Source organism: Haemaphysalis longicornis, unplaced genomic scaffold (genome assembly GCF_048455015.1).
Source record: "Haemaphysalis longicornis isolate Haplotype H1 unplaced genomic scaffold, Haemaphysalis longicornis Haplotype H1 scaffold_10, whole genome shotgun sequence".
Classification (NCBI taxonomy): Eukaryota; Metazoa; Arthropoda; class Arachnida; order Ixodida; family Ixodidae; genus Haemaphysalis; species Haemaphysalis longicornis.
Window position 1 is genome coordinate 51773119 of NW_027526204.1, and position 12942 is coordinate 51786060.

General features: G+C 44.0%; 1 protein-coding gene across 3 annotated transcripts in view; it reads right to left on the reverse strand.

The window, feature by feature from the left end:
- Positions 1-12942, reverse strand: part of LOC144158523 (uncharacterized) — a 37411-nt gene that overhangs the window by 2959 nt on the left and 21510 nt on the right. The window contains exon 7 of one of the 3 annotated variants that reach the window (XM_077689431.1): positions 4126-4254. In XM_077689431.1, the coding sequence (XP_077545557.1) occupies positions 4126-4254 (129 nt within the window). Of the gene's footprint in view, positions 1-4034; positions 4255-10132; positions 10281-12942 lie in introns of those variants that run through there. The other 2 variants (XM_077689430.1, XM_077689432.1) reach the window with 2 other exon arrangements.

Sequence of the window (12942 nt, forward strand, 5' to 3'; positions counted from 1 at the left end):
TGTCTTATGTTCCAATATTTAGGGCTACAGTTGAACCTCGATATAACAAACCTCGATTTAACGAAATTCGCGATATAACGAATTTTTTCAAGTTTTCTATCAAAATTTCGCTAGATCCATGTATTTTTATCTTGATTTTACGAAGTAATTTCGTGCGGCGCTTTCGATTTAACGAAGTCATGGCGAGAAAGGAAGAACGAAATTCCGGTCGAGGCACGTTTTATTTTGCCTCTCAGAGGCTACATTGAAAACATTCAGCACTCACATTAACTCTTAAAAGGCTAAAATGAAAGGAAAGCGGGGAATTATGCGGTTGACAACAATTAAAAGCGATGAAAGAAGCTGCTCAAAAACCGCTAGCGGTCATGGACGGTTTAATAGTGCGGCCACCATTTTGACGTCTCCATCGTTGCCTACGCCAGTGCCCTCTATGCTTAGACGCATCCTTGCTCACGGTGCTGCTGCTCTAGGTTGTGCTCGCTAATAACCACATTAATATTTTGTTCGTCCATCATTAGATGAGTCTTATAAGCAGCATGACCACTCCGAGGGAAAGAAAAATGTTCTGAACAAGAGCCTGAGGAAGTGTCAGTGAAACCGAAGGCCATTGAAGTGATGGATGCCATTGACATTCTGCGGAGGCACGCAGGCACACGCGAATTTTGAAGAGCAAGCCTTGTTAACACTGTCAGCATACGAGCGTCACGTAAAGCCCACCCTGGTCAAGAAACGCCAAGCACTGCTTACGGACTTATTTCACTACGGCTTGAATATCTAATGCTGGTGGCAATAAATTGCTGTCCGAACGTGGTCAAAACGTGTTCATTAGACAGCTGCGATGCGGAGAAATCGGTTTCTTTAGGGCTCAGCGGGCATAAAAGTAATTGCTTAATCGAATTTGGCCAGAAGATATTTAATGTAAGCTTTCCGCTTCAGCGGGAGCACGTAAGCGCTGCTCCACAAAGTGAAGCGGTCCGTGTGTACTCCGCTCAACTCTCAATCATGGCTTTATCTCGAGTGTCGTGGTTGCATCACGCGCCCATACTGCAGAGTCTTTGTGCATGAAAAAAGTCTCGAAAGCTTTATAGCCCCCTTCCGCGGTTGGCCCGCCGCACCCCTCAACGCCGCGCCTAAGCCTACCACTGAACGGACGAAAAGAGGCGTAAATTCGAACAAGCACCTCGCCGGGGTGAAGTTCACGGGGCATGGACGCGGGTTCAATTAACTAACAGCGGCGTTTAATAGTGACCGAAATGAAAAAAAGAAAAAGTGGAAACCTAGCCTGCTATCCTATTTAATTGGCGTTGCGGAAAAAGCACCGGTTTTACGACGATACCAACTACTGTCGGCTATCCGAATTCCATTGCCTAAGTGTTGAAGCTCTTAATTCACATAATTTTCGCGGCCAGTTTTAGTACAAATTTCGGTTTAAGTGGAGAGGTAACTACATAGCAGTTGTTTCTGAGCGATGGGCAAGGTTTTGAAACCTCAATAACTGGTTAAATTAACTGTAAAATCGAAACCTCAATTTTACGAAATTCTCAATTTAACGAAATTTTCGCCCGCAAGTACGACTTCGTTATATCGAGGTTTAACTGTACTTGATTTTTCTTTTTTTTTGCATACTTGATTTCTTTCTTTCTCTCCTAAATTGTGTCACTGCAGTAATTGTTTTTTTTTAGAAAAATGCAAGTTATCGTGTTTTTTTTCTGCATTTCTGTAGTTGATGTTTTCTATCATTGCTGTTTTCATTAACGTTACACAGTCTGTTACTCTACCAAACAAAGTGTTTTTCATTCCATTAAGAGCTGCACTCTGCCTAGCTCACTGCCTTGTAAGGGGAGATGGGACCCCGTCAAGCTGATCTAGCATCAGCTTTCTGTCCCCTCTCCCTGCATATTCTTTGTGCTATGTAAGAAATGCAAATAAACTGAAACTGAAACTCGGCGCAGTATCACTGCTTCTCGCAAGTTATTTTTGCCCTTGAGTAAATAACGGGTTAGGTATAAGTTCTCAATACTCAAAGTTCCTTCGATAAACGTAGAAAATTTTCATTTTAATCTATCGGCCATTATCTCGTCAGGTCACAAGTTTCATCATCGCGGAAGTCACATTACAGGCTATGCGAGACAGACGTCGGCAAGCCTGTGCAACAATACTTGCTAGCAGAACGGTAGTTCAGACTCGTGCGAAACAGTGTAAACAGTTTACAAATACCCAGTTTACCCTAAACATGGTTACATCTGCCTGCGCCACTTGCCCGTGTTGTTGACTGACCATGTTGATCGGTCCCATCAGAGATCAGACATCTCCCGTTCAGTTGCAGGGACAGTTTCCTCATGGCGGCAATGTTGTAGCTTTGTTTGACCCTTTGCGAGCCCAATCTATGCCAACATGTTGTGCAGATGAGGGGGAACTGTGATTCGTTTCTTACCAAGACATCACTTCACGAGTTGAGGAAAGCCTCGGTGAAACCATAACTGAATTTTTTTCCTTTCTGCCAATATCGAGCAACAAAATGGGTATGCATTGTTTTTTTATCCCACGATTATAAGTGCCCACACAACACAAATTTTTAAATCTCTTCAGGACCCCTTTAAGCAATTATGTTAATTAGAAATAAACAGCCCTGCATGACTGATAAAGAGAGCCATGTGCGTTTCTAACTTTAATGGTAAACATTATCTGCTTTATCTACCTGTTGTTCGTTTCACACTGTACAAAATACGATGAGCTACTTAACCTCCTATTCACAAAGCAAACAAACACAATTTTTTAAATCTCTTCAGAACCCCTTTAAGCAACTATGTTAATTAGAAATAAACAGCCCTGCATGACTGATAAAGAGCGCCATGTGCGTTTCTAACTTTAATGGTAAACGTTAGCTGCTTTATCTACCTGTTGTTCGTTTCACACTGTACAAAATACGATGAGCTACTTAACCCCTATTCACAAAGCAAAATCACCTGATGATACCAGGAAGCCTTTTATAAGTGCCCGAAAAGGACCAGAATGAGAACGGCTGTCACGTTTCAGAAACTTTCCTAAATTAAAGGCGCCCTTATCTAAGGCACCTTTCTCCGGAGCAAGTTAATATTAGGATCCCATAAAACAGACTAACACATTGGGCGGGACTTAACTTTGGCACCAATATGGAGGGACGCACCCGTGGCACCAGCTTCAAAGCACTTGGATCAGCCAGCTCCGTTGATAGCGTCCCCCATTGAGAACTTTAGGCTTAATACCCTAGTTCACACAAAAAAGTGTGCATGACTACCTCTGGAGTAAATTTTCACCACACTATCATCCCCTTTCTCACATGTGTAACTTGGTCTACGTGATTGGCTCCATTCTGACAAGCAGTGACAAACTGTAGCCGCCACTGCCTGCATCGTTCCATGAGCGCAGGCAGCGCCATGGTGTCAGTGCTGGTCACATCCAGCGCCGGCTGGGGTGGTGTGTGTATGGCGTTGTGTATGTGCGTACATGTGTACACAGCTGTGTCAGGATGGCCAGCGTGTGTGCCACTTGTTTTTGAGTGCAGAAACCCGTTCAATCTTCACAGCTGTTCATTTTAATTTTTCGCGAAAAACATGCGAAATTTGCATCCTCAGCGAAACTACCGTCATCTGCAATGTTCATCAGAAAAAGGCACACTTAAGGTAGGCTGGTAGCTACCTTGCATAGTGCTTACTTTTTGGGCCGATAAATTTGCAAAAAGGTGTCCCTCTGGCACAAGTTTGGTTTTTGAAACACGTTAAGGAGCCGAAAAGAATTTGGAGGCAAAAGTTCCACTTAAGTTCGTGAATACAGGAGTAAGCAAAACCTTGCACAAGCAAAAAGTACTGCACCTAATATAGTACTAGTGTAATTAGTTACTGCCAAATGCCAGCTTGGGTGCTTCATGTCTTAAACAAGTACTAATGCGGTGCAACTGTATATGTTTGGTTTTTAATTGACACTTTGCTGTCTTTCTCCATGGCTGTCCCTGTTTTGCACCCTACCCATCCAAGAAAGTGGCATTATATACTTACAAACCACAGCATCCAGCCTTGCGCTGTCCAGCGCCTTCTTCACTGGCACATCTTTTTTCACATTGCATGGTTTTCCATACAGGGAACTCACGGCCAGTTCTTCTGGTGAAAAGACAGCCCGCAGTAAATTGCGGGCAAACTTTGTTGGCTGGTTTCTAGCGCTCAGCTTCAGATGGGCCAGAAGCTGGGTGTCAACAAGGACATTGTTGCCGATGTCCACCTGCCCCAAAAAAATAGCAATTAGCATTCATTTCAGTAACACTGTTTCAATATGGTCGAAATACATTTCAGGGAAGACCCAAGACTGAGCTCAATGAAATTGCACCAAGCATAAGCTTCGCCAAATGCAACACTCAGTCTAACTGCATCAAAGGCGAATCACAATCGTAAAATCAAGAGTAACTGGTAATACGTCTAAAAACACATTCAAGCATGGAGACGTATTCACGTTCAACATGCTTCACTTTGTTCAATAAAGAGACAAGTGCTTAATGCTAAATTACACCCTAGCCACTTAATGAGTCAGATTTTGGCTCTTTAGATTACTTGTATGATTGACAAAGAAAGTCTCCCTGAAAAAAGTAAGAACATGCATTTTTAAAAATAAACCCAATGATTTCTGCCAGAAGCTCTCGCAGCTGTATTTTGAGTCCATCATTTAGGCAAGCACTTCCTTAAACAAAAGATCATAAAATATACAATACCTACAGGAGTACTGACACCAAAGTGTGATGTATAAATTGTAAATATGTGAAGGCACCTTCCTGAAACAAACCGCAGTCCCGGAAGTGTGCACCCAAATTCCCATTTGCTCTTTTAGACACTTTTTAGTCATGCTCTTAAGCCTTTTGTTAAAGCACCCACCCTGACATATCTTTTGCTGCATAGCAAAGGTATGGAGTAGACCACGCCTCCACAGCATGAAACAAATCTGCAGTTCTTTGGGGCACATGCTAGCCTTCTTTAAGTATGCAGACTGACTTGGCATATGCTCATCGGCTTCTCTGGTGCGGAAAAAACAACTTTTACTTTATCCCACTTCCCAATCATCTTTAGGTTCTGTGATATGCTGCTCATTCATGGCACTACAGCCACTTTTTATTTTTTCATCCTTCGCTCAAATTTCCGCTATCACAATTGAACGTTGTGAGTTGGCAAGAAGGTTCCACCCTTCTTCCTCTTTTCGCACTGCTTTCTAGCAATGAACTACATTGTATTTTATCTTGATGGCTTCTTTAATACATAAGCCCTAGGGGCATTTCATTCCCCTAATTCTTTTTTCCAGTTTACTCCAGCCCCATTGCTGTCTTGCAAAAGTGTTTTGAGTTATTATGAATTCTTGACCATGAAATTTTTTTCGCAAAATTGAGAAATGTTGGTTTGATCCAATTTGCAATATATTAATGCTGCTAACATTTTTCAAGTATAGTGCACAAGACTGCATTTTATAGATGCCATTTACACAAAACAATCAACTAATACTCCCGTCACATGGCAAACCTAGCGGTATTTAGTAGGGGTGGGCGATTGATCGATTAACCTTCCGATTAATCGATTATGCTTTATTCACGACAAATTTTTTAATCGCTAATCGGTTGGAGCCACGTGAGCGAAATAAAACAAAGGTGTCATCGTCACATTGTGCACAAGCATGTTAAGGATCATATTTGTGTTCAAAGAGCACGCCTTACTTCACAACAAAAAAAACATGCAAATATGCTCAGAGGTGAGAGTGATTAAAACAGCAAGCTGATATCCAAGACCGATGGGAGAATGGGTACTTTAAACACAAATAAATATACATAGTACAAAAAACGGCGAGCGGTCACTCCAACCATTTTGCCAGTACATAAAACCACTATGGCGTAAGTAAACCACAATAAAACGACTGTCTTTGCAATTTTGGCACGTGCAAATGTACCTGAATTGTGCGAGTGAATAACGCGTTGATAAGCGTAAGTCCGAATCAGCGTTATGATGGTGATCTTTCAGCTCATCTGGGATGTCTATGATGTGCTAGCCCGACTTAGCCGTGTTTTTTATTCTTTTCTTTCTTCTCCATCCTTTATTACCCCTCCACTCCCCTTTCTTCGTAGTGGGTTGAATGCAGGTTAGCTCCCTGCCGAGCTCACTAATACGCCCAGTGGACTTGCTTTCCTTTTCTCTTACCTCAAATTACTACAAAAAGGTGTGAACAGGCCTAGAGGAATGTTGCTGTTATTTATTTTTATATTTTTATATTGACAAATTCTATTATTTTTATCATTTTTCCTCTTAAACCAAGGCAGCCGATTAATCGATTACCGTATTTACACGATTGTAGCTCGACCCTTTTTTTCAAATTTGACAATCCAATGTCGCGGGGTTGACTTAGAATCGAAGTCGAACCGTCTACCGCTAGTAACGGCAAGAGAAACGGGAAATCGGGGGTGTTACGAAGTCGGGAGGACAGCTTTGCACCCTCGTTCCCATGGTTATGGTGTAAAGTGTGAACCGCATGAGGCGTTTTCTGCTCGCTAAAATGTGCCGCGCTGATGCTGCCGCAAATACCACGCGCATGCTGCGAGCTGCGGTGGCAACATGGCAGCGTCACCAGCCGCGGAGAGGTGCGCGTAGCTCCAGCGACCGCTTCTAACCGCTCCCTAAGATATCACTGAAGGCACAAACGAAGACGTTTGTGCAGGAAGGGATCTGATAATGTGGTCGAAAACGACACTATAAAGCATTATCCGCGCCGCGAGGGAAAGCGCCAATCAAATATCCGCCACCGTGATAAGCCTAAACATCTCCGGCGGTGCCAGCCGGCAACTGCCACCATGAAGAGCGCACCTCCTCACTGGGGCAAGTCGTCAGGCTCCTGCCGCTGCCGCATGGTAGAACTTAAAGCAGTAGAAGCTGCCGTGCGCGGAATCGTCGACGCGGACGTAAAAAAGTCGCCAGCGCAACACCGACGCACACGAATCGCGTGCAAAAACGCGTCAAGAAGCGTTTTATTTGTCTCTAACAAACAAAATGAATATTAGCGAATCCCTTGATTCAATGCACCGCACTAGCGTAGCCCAAATCGTATCACGTTGTTCAGTACACTTCCGAACGCGGTGGTGGGAGGTTAGTCGCTCAGAAGTAAATCGCGCGCACCACCACTTTCATCAGCCGCCATGTTGTTTGTTTTGGTATCGCGCGGGAGTGGCCGCTGCCGGTTGCTTCGATGGTTGTCATCTCGCAGCAAATGTGTTCTTCCCGCTCAACCCACAGCACATGGTTATTCCGGGTGCTTATACAAAAGCTTTCCTTTTTTATATCTACCACACATACCGCGAGTGCACGGCTCTTGTGGTAGCATCGATGATGGTAGAGCCGCCATGTGGATTGACGGAAGCGCTTCTCTTTCTGATACGATTTTCTTGGCGGCACTCGCATTTTCTTTTGAAAGATGCAATTTTTGGGGGTCGACCTACATTCGAGGCGACTTACAATCGTGTAAATACGGTAATTAACCGATTAAAGCCTGCCGATTAATTGGGTTAAAATTTTTAACCGACGCCGAGCCCTAGTATTTACAGCAAATGACATCAACTGTAAATGCAATTTTTTGGTGCTACAAGGAAATACCGAACGACATTTGACACAAAATGACATTAAGTGAGTCGATGAGATTGAGGAACACATTCATCTTAGCTTCCCAAATGCATGAATCGCCTTGACAGATGCGGCACATCACTAAACACGGAAGTTAATAAGCTTAAGAGCACTTCATATGAAAGCTCTAAGGAAATTATTCTTCCAGGAATGTTGTTTTGCAAAGAAAAAAAGTAAACATTGTCATAAAGCTCTGCCACATTGCTGCTACCCAAATACAGATTCTCTGCTGACCTGTCTCAATTTTTTATGTATATTTGTCACTGAGAACAGTAATACGCTCCTTTATCTTAAAAAAAAATAATTTGTTTGGTTTTCAGAGTACTTAAGCGTATAAAAAGGCTATAAATACACTTATATTTTAATCTTGCGATTCCACAACTTCATTAGACGTCACTGTTGTCATCATCAAATGACATTCGTCTTGCCATGAATACCGGCGCAGCCAAGTGCAATGTTATTAACAGCTAATGTAATTTGCTTTGAATGACATTGATTTGCTGTGACAGGGGTACAAGTTCATTTGCAGTCTTGCTCAGCTGCATTGAAGAAAAAAAGAAAAATTAAACTGTAAGGCCACCTTTTTTGAAAACTGAAATTTTTAGCAATTTTCAAACACAAATAATCATTGTTGTCAAAACACGGTGCAGACTGCACTCGTTGCGGCGGATTCACCAACAACGGACTGTTTGCTACAACAGACCATTTCTGTTGGCTTGTCTGGTCCCCATGCATTTAAAGTGGAATCCGCTCCGCTTGCACCGGACCGCGCTATAGCAGACTATCAGCGACAACAGACTATATTCCGGACAGAAATTGCTTTGACTGAATGTTAATAGCAGACTTCTGCAGTGCAAGCACCCAATGTGCTTTTTTTTTTCGGGGAAACTGCTATGTCTGGCACTAGGTCATTGGCGCAGCTAAGCCAAGCCAGCGCCAGGGGCCCTTTTTTTTGCGACCTGTGGCCAGGTAGCTGATTTCAGCGTCGAATAAACGAAGCGAAATTTACACTGTCAAACAAAGAGAAAAACAGTCCAGCGTCATGAGAAGTACGGGCCTGTCCAAGCTGACGGTCCACTCGACCATCAAGATGAAGGACACTTATGAAAAACGTGACCCGGGTGGCATTAAAGCACAAGGCCTTCAAATACACTAAGTGGCACACCAGGAGGTTGACTCTACCCTCACCAGTTTTCTTTACGTAATAAAAAACTCGGGTTCAGTGAGTTTGGCATTTACAATTCTCTCGCATGCATCATTCACGTTCCGTTAGATGAAAAAGTTAAGCATTGCCTCAAGCAGGGAGATGGTTCCCATCCATTGTGTGCAATCTGCTGCTGGCCGTGCGGAGTCCAACTGTGTCTTCCATCCCGTCCTTGTTAGCACATTCCTTTTCATAATGTCAGCTGGTCAAACTATCAATTTCACAGCTGTCCTTCATCAGATTACCAAGTGCAGAGCACTTTAGGTCGTCGTAGCTCACTCGGCGGACCTAAGTTGAGCCCCACTGCGTACCACTGTAGCGGAGTCCCACAGAGGCTTCGGAAGCCAAGTGGTTTATACAGTCCTAACCGTTCAAAACTCATGAAATACATCTCCCCATTTTTTAGCGCAAAGAAAACTGCAGGTACATTTGAGGCAAAGTATACGTAATTAACCAGCAGCGCCTGCATTCATTTAGTTAGGAACGCTCGTTGGGTTGGTTTTTACAATAGTAAGTGAAAAAAAGTGGCGGTGCAACGCCGGCCCGTGAGGGAGGAAAAGAGCACAAAAAGAACAGAACTCCCGCTGCCGCAGTTTCAGGTAGGGGGCACGCAAGCACAGCAACGTCAGGAAATTTGAATTGCACTTGACAAACCTCCGTTCCATTCATCAAGAGAGCAGTGAGACAGGGCAGCGAAGAGCCTGATGGGTGGTAGCAGTGAGCGGATAACGGCGCTACAGCCCATTATGGCAAATCACTGCTCTGCACTTCTGACAGCTTTCACATTGAGTGAAACCGTTTAGTATCAGCTCTTTTATACCCTAGTTACACAGGCGGAGTTAACCACGGTTAAGCGAACCGCGGTTAGACAAAACCGCAGTTTGCTGCGTTACACGGCAGACAAACTGCGGTTACCCCGCTAACCATGGTTAACGCAAACTGAGCTTGGCCACCTCAGTTCAGTCACACTAAACGCAGTTCCCGCAGCCGCAGTGCTCAAAATCGCGCAAGTCAGTTCAGACGCAAGTGGCGGCGCATCACCGGAGGCGAAAAAAATCATGTTGGGTTTGGAGGAGAAGAAGCAGGGTTCGTACAGGCTCCAAAAGCAAAAATTCAAGGGTTTTCAAGGACTTTCAAGGACCAGAAAACACATTTTCAAGGTTTCCATCTGTTTTATCTGGGATTATTTATAACATTTTCAAAAGTTTTTTATTGCACAGTACCTAAGCACATTAGTGCACATTTAGATAGGCACTAATGGGTTCGCGAATGCTCCCGTATATTTATTTTTTATTTCACGGTTGGTATTTAGAGGTTTTTCTTTTTCTTGGTTCAGGCTGTTTGATTTCAAAACTTCGTTAATGTTGCCGCATCGCCTTTGTCAGCAAGAGAGTCAGCTGAAACTAAATCAGCAAGTGTTGATGCAAGGCAGAACTAACTATGTACACGGCCACCATTTGCACGTAAGAGCAAACACAAATGGAGCGTAGGAGGCACAGCACATGCAATGAGCGAACGTCAACATTCTAGATGGAAGATGCAAGATAGAGACCAGAAGCCATCTTTCACTATGTCGTATTGTGACATCGATTGTATTCAGAAGTGCCTGCTCTCAATTTTGCCTCGTAATAATGAAAATCCGAACTTGTTGTAATTTCACGCAATACACTAAAACTTGATTGTTACAATGTTTCTTTACATTTGTTGACACCTAAAATCCACAACAAACACTTTAAATTCTTGTAAAAAGACAGGGCCATTGGTTCTCTCCAGAAAAATCAAGGGTTTTCAAGGACCATTTAAAAATTCCGGGACTTTCCAGGCCTTGAAATTTACACTTCTAAATTTAAGGGTTTTCAAGGTTTTCAAGGACCTGTGCGAACCCTGCGAAGGTTCTCAAATAGCGGGCGCCCCAAAGCTGCCCCCAAGAGGCGCTGGCATTCTTGGCGTCGTTCTCGGAAGCAGCGCAACTGCCCGTCAGCAGCAGCTCGTTTCCCGACCCACCCGATCAACTACGACAAAAGCCGTGCTAAATTTGCAAATTCCGCGCATTGTCCGCAAAAAAAAAAGAAAAATAAACCAGGCAATCCCGAACCGTTTTCAGCACTCGGAAATGATCGGCGCGCCTACCCGCACGGAACTGCAAGCGGCTCGAACCAGCCCAGACAACGGCAGCAACAGCTTATTGCCAGTCTTCGAAATCAATGTGATTGCAGAAAAGAACTTCCCCCAGTGAGAAAGTGGATGTTAGAGTGGTAAAAAATTGTGCTACGGATTGTAATTTGCAGTTGTAGATATAGCGGCGGTCAAATATCCACCGCGATACTAAGCCTATAGTTCCCAACACCGAGCAGACCTGAGCAACCCAAGCCGGTTGCGAGCTGTTGGGGAAGGCCCCTCCTCGCCACTGCGTTGCGTTTGGGTCTGAAGTGACTGCTTTTAAGATATTTTCTTTTGTCTACACTGCTGCGCTTTTGTTTTTTGTCGTGAAGTTAAAAGTGAGCTACCTGACATTGCACCCAATGAAGATTCTGCATTTTTAATGACCTTTGTCTGATCAGTAATACCCTGGTTACACGGCTGAAGTAACCGCAGTTAAGCAAAACCGTGGTTACTTACCTTTAACCGTGCTCATCACAAACTGTGGTTTTGGCTGTTACACACGAAATTCCAAGTGTGGTGACTGCGGTCACTTGGTTGTTAGCATAACAAAAATAAATGACCACACTTTTACTTCACGACAAAACGCAAATGTGCAGCAGTGTAGACAAAAGAAAATATCTTCAAAGCAGTCACTTCAGACACAAGCGCAACGCAGTCGTGTATGGCGAGGAGGGGGCTACCCCAACAGCTCGCAACCGGCTTGGTTTGATCAGGTCTGCTCAGTGTTGGGAACTTTAGGCTTAGCATCGCGGTAGATATATAACCGCCGCTATCTCTACAACTGCAAATTAAAATCCATAGCATAATTTTTTACCGCACTAACATCCACTTTCTCGCACGTGGAAGTTCTTTTCTGCAATCAAATTGATTTCGAAGACTGGCGATAAGCTGTTGCGGCCGTTGTCTGGGCTGGTTCGAGCCGTTTGCAGTTCCATGCGGGCAGGCGCGTCAGTGTGTTCGCAGGCAAGGCGATCGTTTCCGAGTGCTGAAAACGCTTCGTGATTGCCTGGTGTATATTTCTTTACTTTTTTTTGCGGACAACGCGCGGAATTCGCAAATTTAGCACGGCTTTTGTTGTAGTTGATCGGGTGAGTTGGGAAACGAGCTGCTGCTGACAGGCAGTTGCGCTGCTTGTGATAGCGACGCAAAGAACGCCAGTGCCTCTTGGGGGCAGCTTTGGGGTGCCCGCTATTTGAGAACCTTGGTCTCCTCCGAACGCAACGTGATTTTTTTTTTCGCCTCCGCTGATGCGCCGCCACTTGCATCTGAACTGACTTGCGCAATTTTGAGCACTGCGGCTGCGGGAACTGTGGTTACTGTGACTGAACTGAGTTGGCCAAGCTCAGTTTGCGTTAACCATGGTTAGTGAGGTAACCGCAGTTGGGCGATTCCACGAGAGAACGAACATGCGTGTGCACGACCATTTTTGTTCATTCTTGTTTTTTTATTATATATGCGCGCAATATGGAAACCCCCGAAGATCAAGTTTGTTTTCTCCTGAGGTGCGTAGTTCGGGAGAAAAAAATTTGTGAATGTGCCCGGAGCGCAGCGGTGGTTCTGGCAACTGCAGATTTTTTTCAAGTTTGCGTATCTGTGTACGTCAAGGAGTACAAGGGGTGTGTATAAAATGTTTCGGGCCATAAACTAGACCAGAATGCTAATCAGTGTAATGCAAAATCAGCGTCCAGCAGCGAACAAAAAATTTAAAAAAATTGTGAAATCGGCCTAGTTTGTTACTGTTTTTGACACCCCCTATCTACATTTCTTCTTTTCTGAAAAACTTGCAAGTCAGCCATTTTGTTGGCCATACATGTCTGAACGCATCAGCAAAAGATGATGTTTGTAGAAAATTTAAAAGTACTAAAAGAAATTGAATAACTTTGGCTCTTTTTCAGAATTTGC